Raw genomic sequence first — 7,325 nt, forward strand, 5'->3', positions numbered from 1 at the left:
TTTATTCCTACAATTTCTTTGTTAACACTTTTCTACCCAGTAAGAAATTTCTGCAATTACACTCTGCCGTAACGGGTGGCCTTATCTGGCTTAGAGGTGTCATTGATAACTCAAGGTCCTTCTGTGCTATCTCCAGGTGATTATTTGTCCCACTCCAGTCTTTGGATGGGATAATTCTGTACCCTGGAGGTGTCTCTTAATGCCATTCACGTGAATCACGTGAAAGTGATTACCTTCATCTATACACCTGAATTTTGGAGGGTGGAGTTGATGACAAACAATGTTTCCTCCTGGTCCTGCATTTTACATTAACTGTTTTATTTTACACCTTTCCTGTAGTGGTAGCCCAGTAGGCAGAATCAACACAAATGCCCTTGGCATCTAGAATTTACCTCTTCAAAGCAAAACCAAATGTGGGTTTATGGGAAGATTTGCAAAGACCCAATGGGAGCTGCTTTGCTAATTCTTGTTGACTTTAAGGAGTCATCAGGATGGTGGCCGTTCTCGAGGCTTTTGCCATTTGTGTTTCTTTGGCTTTCCCTCATCTGAAGAGGAAGAAAGCACGGATTGACCTCACTCCTCACTGCTCATATCCAAGATCAAATACCAGCCTCTCCCATGAGAAGAGGAAACAGCAACATGGCTTTCTTACATGGCTTTTCTCTTGGAAATAGGACTTTTCACGCCTAGCAGAAACCTTGGCCAAAGATGATGCTGACACTTTGCTGTCTGGCCTTTCTCCTTGGCCAGTGAGGTGATCTCATTCAAATCACACCACCTCTCTGAGGTGCTGTCAGCCATAAAAAAAAAAAAAAAAAAAAAAGAAAAATTTACAAATGGGGAAAATAAAACCTGCAAACTAAACTTGGCTCTGGGAGCTGCCAGTGATAACAGGTAGGCGCTGGCAGCAGCAGCAGCGCATGCGGCGCGTGGTGTGCGCGGCGACGTGTGCCTAAGACGTCCATGGAACCAACGTCTGCTTTCTCCCACAGGGATTTGAGACGTCTGGGAGTGACACTTGTTGGTCACCAGAAGAAGATAATGAACAGCCTTCAAGAGATGAAAGTCCAGTTGGTGAATGGGATGGTGCCGTTGTAACACGGTTTTTAAAGTTGCTTCCTCAAGTGGGTCGGTCCTGCACTTTGTACTCTAGCCCTGAGATTTATTTTGACTAAAAAAACCCAAGAAAAGATAAAAAGGGAAATTCAGTGGTTTCTATAACTGAAGGAAATTGGCCTCTGCTGCAGCATTTCTAAAGCAGTGTTTGAGTAAAGTTTTGCTTTTCTTCCTATTTGTGTCCTCATTTTCATGAAGTCAATGTAAGATGCATGGAACGTGGAAACGAATCTGCTGTACATGAGGTTAACCAGTCTGTTAAGCTTCAGCGGTGATGACAAGCCTTCTACCACGTGTTGTCTGTACATGGGAGGTACATATATATATAGCACCTTTATATACTGAATTACAGCAGCACATGGTAATGCTTCCAAGGACTGACTTGAATGGCAGATTTTTGTGGCCATTCATGGACTCCAAATAGCTGCAGTTTGCTGAAGTATAACTTCGAGTCTTACTTGTCTACAGAAGTGTATTGAAGAGCAATATGATTAGATTATTTCTCGATAGATATTTTGTTTTGTAAATTTAAAGAAAAGAGAAAAAAATGCTGTTACACAGCATTAAGTTATAGAGAAGACTAGCATATAAACATGTTGCTTGCTCCATGGCAAATACAATACAGGGTGTATATTTTGTTTTCCTCCTTCTGTGTTACCAAGTTCTTTTTGTTTGCTCATTGGGGAGGATAATACATGTTGAAGATGTATATACTGTACAGTTTGCTACGCATCAGGTACAAGATTGGAGCTGTATCCTTGGTTTGTTCCTTCTTTCCTCCCTCTTTTACTTAGTCTCCCTTTTGTGTTACCCCTATGCTTTGTATGTTTGCTGCAGTTTGGTTTGATCAATACATAAAGTCTTCAGGAGTTTTGATTATGTGTATGAGCTAGAAGGAAGTTGCTTAAATAAAAGATGTTGCCCTCCTCTTCCTTTACACCATGGGTTGAGGACATCCAGAAGAAGAAGTAAAACATCTGGTTCTTGATGGCCTCCAGCAACAATGTGGCATTGATTTTTCTGTGTCCTGGCCAAAAATGGCATGGGATTGCCTCTGCACAGGTGCTTTAGCCCAGTAGCCAACACGCAGTGCAGCCATCGCCTCTGTTCCTGGAGCCCAGGAGAGAAAGCACAAGATGGTTTTAGCTGGAAGGAAGGAATTTCGTTGTTCCTTTTCTGATGATGTGGGTTAAGCCCTGGGGCACAGTGTAGAAATGAGCCTGTGACCATCCAGTGTGGAGATGTTGTAGTATTTCCTCCACAGTGGTGGGAGTGGGATTATTTTTGGAACTGTACTGTCCCAAGATGTCTCTCAGCAATCTAGGTTTGTTGTGGACCTGGCCACTTTGTGACACAGAGCACAGAGGGGAGGGAAGAGAAGAGTAGCCCAACATGGTCACAGAGGTGGCATCCTGAGGACAAGGAGATGCCATTTGTCTGGGGCTGGTGCAGCTCAGATCAGGATTTGGTTGTAGCTTGGCTCAGTGTATCCATTAAAACCCATGGCTAGTATTTTCAGAGGGACCTGAGGGCAACCCAATCCCCTGGGAATCACACCATTATTTTGGGGTTGTCCTCCTCTTTTTATTGTAGATAGGATTAAACAGCACAGTTAATTTGGTATTCATAGGTTGGGCTTTTATTTTGTGAAGACTTTGATGAGGATTTTTAAGCAGCTCAGTGGATTGGAAGGGTTTGTTGTTTCTGTAAATGTATTGCTTCCTTAGAGTTTGCATAGCATCTTGTGGCATCCTTCCTTAGCAATAACATCAATATATGGAGTTTCTATAGCTCCCTCTGTCCCCAGTGCTGCAGAGCCAAGCCCAATGAGCTCAGACAGCCAAAAGGAGGCCTGTGTCCTTCATGTCTTGCAGAAACAGGTGTTGCAAGGCATCTGAAGCTGTTTCAAAATATTTCTTTCATTCCCCCCAGCCTTTGGATGAGATTTGATACACAGAATGTTTTTTTTTTTAAAAGAAGGGAAGCACCTAGGAGAAGAGATTGAGTGGGTTTTTTTTTTCCTTAGCAGCAGGGCTTTGTTGGCTTACAGCAGGGCTTCTTCAGGCAATATTTGCCTGTCCTGAAATGGCCCCCTCCACCTCTGCAAGCAACTGCTGAGTTCCTCAGGAATCAGGAAAAATAGAGGGAAAGGAGCCACAGCGAGGTCTAACAAATCTTGATAGTGTCATTTCTCATCCCGTTGTTTCAGTTTGGCAGCCACCAGACCACAAAAGAGGAAGAGGGTATCAAGACATAACAATTTCGGCACGGAAAAGAGATTTGTCATATAATAAATAAGATTATTAGAGCTGTCAGCAGAAGAGTCTTGAGATTATTTGTGCCTCCCTGTCTGCAACACTTGGGAAAATACATGTAGGAAGACAGAAACAACTCATTTCATCAGGAGGAATCGTTCATTCACCTGCATCCATTGGTGGCACTGAGATGCTATGAGCAAATATGTAGCATTTTCTGCCCATCATCTCCACTCATTCCTGTCCAGTTGGATCTGTGGGAGGAGTTGAACTTGGTCTTTTTTTTTTTCCTGGCCTCTTAAAAACAAAATCCTCTTTTCATCATTTGTATTGATGGAATACCTACCAGATGCTGGAGTAATGTTCAAAATGATAAACCAGTGGAAAACAAAACTGTTCTTTAGCCAGACTGCATTTGTAAATAGGGCACCTGTTCTCGCTTCCTCCAATAAATAAATAAATAACTTTTTCTATTTATTTCAAGAGCTGTTCTTGCTACAGATCTCTGTATAATAGACTTTGTCTTGGAGCATAAAAATAAAACGTTGTTTTAATGTGTAGGGTCCAAAGGTTACAGCTCCTGTGTCCATGAGCAAATTACAGAGACAATGGAGGTTTTCAATTCCCGTCCAAGAACTGAAAGAACTTTGTTGTGTGTTGGGCATGATTATATGTTTTGGGGTGCAGCAGAAGAAGATGACAGCAACATTTGGCTGGTGATCCTCTTGGAAAGGGCTGTAGGTGGATTTCCTGCCCATGGTAAGTCCAAACACTTTGCTTTTCCAGCTCACTACTGCTGCAGCTGAGCCAAAGGATTCTGTTTTTTCCAGTATATTTTGCTGGTAATTGAGAGGGAGATATTTCAAAGGATTCAAAAGGTAGACAGGCTTTTTTTTATTACAGTTTTTCATTTTGGGAGAAGGAAGTGTCCCCAAGAATGGCTTGTGTAGACTGACGCCCTTTCATTGTGTAGCTACCACTTGGAAAAACTACTTCAGCATTAAAAAGGAAGACTGATATAAAAGGGAGAAAAACTAGTTTAAAATTTTATTTATTCCTCTTATATGTTAATAGTGAAAAGAATAAAAAAATAAAGGTCAATATTTTTTTTGTCTATTCAGTGTTGAATATAATGTAGAAAGTTCCAGTGCTCAAGAAATTGTGACTCCTGGACTGCTGTGGACTTGAAATTAGATGTTAAGGCAGATGTTAAGTGTTAGTCTTAAGACTAACACTTAGTTGCCAATCCTTTATTGTAGTTCCTTAGAGCGGGTAGAGCAGGAGCTGGTGCATCCAGTGCTGCCAGAGCTGCAGCATCTATCTCAGCTCCTTGCATCAGTGTTTTAACTCATAGGAGACTGTAGCATTGCTGTATTTATTCCTCCCTTTTCCCCCTCTTTGGATGCTCTCTGTGCATTTTGTTTGTGTACATGGGGTTTTTTTCTCGTGTAAGATGCAAAATTTTCTATTTTTTCATAAAAATAAAAACGTTTGACTAACAGCAACATCCAGTTGTGGATCACACATACACTTGACCCCTTGACTTTCCACGAAGCATCAGGATTTCCCCCCATGGAAAGCAAATAAATTCTCTGTGTTTTTTCTCTCCTAAATGCAGATTTTGGTGCTACTCTTGTGGTCCCTGAGGGAAAGAGAAGCCTTTGGGATGAGTGAGAGATGTGGACCCACATGAGTGCATCTGCCCTTGTTACAGGCTGTTCCCACTTTTCTCTGTTTTGGGGGGAAAATACGCTTTTTTAGTCTAGTTTGTGGGCCAAAGGGCCTGTCAAAGCCCCAGATCAGTCCCTCACCACATATCCCTCAGAAATACCTTTTTTTTTTTTTTTTTTTTTCTTTTTTTTTTTCTTCCCAAGATGTGATTTTCTCTGAATTTTTCTGGGAGTGACCCCAGCCAACCCATGATCCAACTGGAGTACCCACCACCACATGCCCTGCTCCATGGATTTGGGGTCAACCACATGCTGCAGAGGGGCACGGGCCAGCCTTAAAGAGAGGTGAGAAAAGCCATAGGTGGGAAAGGCCGAGGGCCAAGGGGGAAAAGACTGACCTGGAAACGTCTTAATGGAGGTGGTGATGGGCAGCCACCATCTTCTTGTCCACTGCTAGAGGACAAAGGGAAGGCGTGCAGAGATGGATACTGAGTGTCCTGACATGACAGGAAGCTGTGGCAGATGAAGGGTAGTGGTACATTCACAAATTAGCCAGGAAAGTCATGATAGGCTGGGACAGCAGAGGAATTCTGCCTTATATATGAAAGGGAGCATAAGGTCAATTGGGTTAGCAAATTGAGGTTGTCAGCAGCTTGGATAAAATCTCCCTGAATTGACGTGCCAGTCCCCACTCAGTGTACTCTTGTTCAGCTTGAGGTTGTCTGCTGCTGGACCACGATGGCGGGAGACGCTGCAAGGAATCAGAGGGGCTCTGAGGACAGAGGGAAGAACTGTTAATTTACTCATATAGACAGCATCCTTGATAGCTTCATGGAGGCAGAGAGCCTGCTAAGGGGAAAATACAAACATGGGGAAACTTTAATTAAAGATCAGAGTTGGTGCAAACTCTTTCCACAATGTTCCATCTTAAGTGAGAACTAAAGAATTAGGCAATTTCCATGAGTCTTTGTGCTCAGATTGGCTTGGGACCAGCTCTTAAACAAATTTCAAATCACTATTTGCCTATTGTTTTCCTCTGCTGGGCTCAGACTGAGAAAAGGCATTTGCACTTCATGGGCACCAGCTAGTGAATTTACCTGCACAGAAAGGTAAAGTGCTTCACATTCAAAATGGGTCCTTAAGCACATGCCTGACTTGTTTTTGGGTGGTTCTTCTGCACAGCCTGTGTCTGGTCCCTGAACAAATGCGCAGCTGCATCTCAAGTCGCAAACACCAGCTCTTGTGAATGCTTAACAAGCTGTGCTCAGGGTAATATTCTCTGCATCGCTCTTGTTTTCAGTAAAACTGAAACAAACTGCAAGGCAAGATGACAGCTGTGCTGGAGACATTGCAGGGCAGCTAAACAGCAACTTGGACTTATTTTCCTATCCAATAATATAAAAACGGGGCTGAGGGGGCTCTGAGCCTTTCCCCTCCTCTACCAACCTGGAAGGGTTCAAACCTGTAATGCCAGAATCCCCAGAGGATTCTGAGGCCCCAGGGCAGGAGCAGTGGGGAGGCTGCTCCCCATCACCCCATGAAGCCGAGCTGCCATGCAGAAAGCAATGCAAGATTTATGAAGCTGTGGGGAGAAAGAGCGAGGGACTCTTCATGTATTTTTCATGGGCTGAGCTGCATAAATAGCATGCAATGCATAAACTGTGACTGGATACTTCCACACAGAAAAAAAAAAAAAAAAAAAAAAGGTGGGGACCAGGAAGCAGAAGAGATGAAAGAATGAGATAGATTTATTCAAGTCAACTGGGCCTGCTCAAAGTCACCCTCAGGTGCATTAAGAAGCAGCCAAAACAGCACAATCTCATCCCAGAACAATTCCTCTTTGCTGGTATGTGGAGGGACGTGGACCCTCAAGGACTGGAGAAGGGCACACATCATTGTGCTTGGTAAAATGTGTGGATGGCAGGACAGAAACCACCTTATCCACAATGCCTTGGATGTGGTGTAGGACTTATGGAGATGCTAGGACAAAATACTGCACCAGGAGATAGGTCAGTGTAGGAAGTGAATGGCACTGGGGCACAGAGAGACAGCTCAGAGTGAGGTAACACTGGAAAAAGAGGATGCCACTGGAAAACTCAGTGCAGGGATGAGTGCTGAAAATGTGGTATTCCCTGTTGCAGTTCCCTCAGCAGGTGCATGTGTGCTTCCAAGTATGCAGTTTTAATAATGCATGTGCTGACAGAGCTTAAATGTCATGTACATGAAGACAGGTATCAAAACAATCTCAGGCTGAGATTGGGTAGGAAAAGAGAGCCAGAGCAGC

At 43.3% G+C, this 7,325-nt stretch overlaps 1 protein-coding gene across 4 annotated transcripts in view; it reads left to right on the plus strand.

Moving 5' to 3' along the window:
• EPHA5 (EPH receptor A5) overlaps positions 1 to 4,876 on the plus strand; it is a 194,704-nt gene extending 189,828 nt beyond the window's left edge. For all 4 annotated transcript variants that reach the window (XM_053975281.1, XM_053975284.1, XM_053975287.1 and 1 more), the window contains one exon: positions 993 to 4,876. In XM_053975281.1, the coding sequence (XP_053831256.1) occupies positions 993 to 1,098 (106 nt within the window). In that variant the 3' untranslated portion in view covers positions 1,099 to 4,876. The remainder of the gene's footprint in view (positions 1 to 992) is intronic.
• The last annotated feature ends 2,449 nt before the right edge of the window (positions 4,877 to 7,325 follow it).

The sequence above is a fragment of the Vidua macroura genome, chromosome 4, assembly GCF_024509145.1.
Source record: "Vidua macroura isolate BioBank_ID:100142 chromosome 4, ASM2450914v1, whole genome shotgun sequence".
NCBI lineage: Eukaryota > Metazoa > Chordata > Aves > Passeriformes > Viduidae > Vidua > Vidua macroura.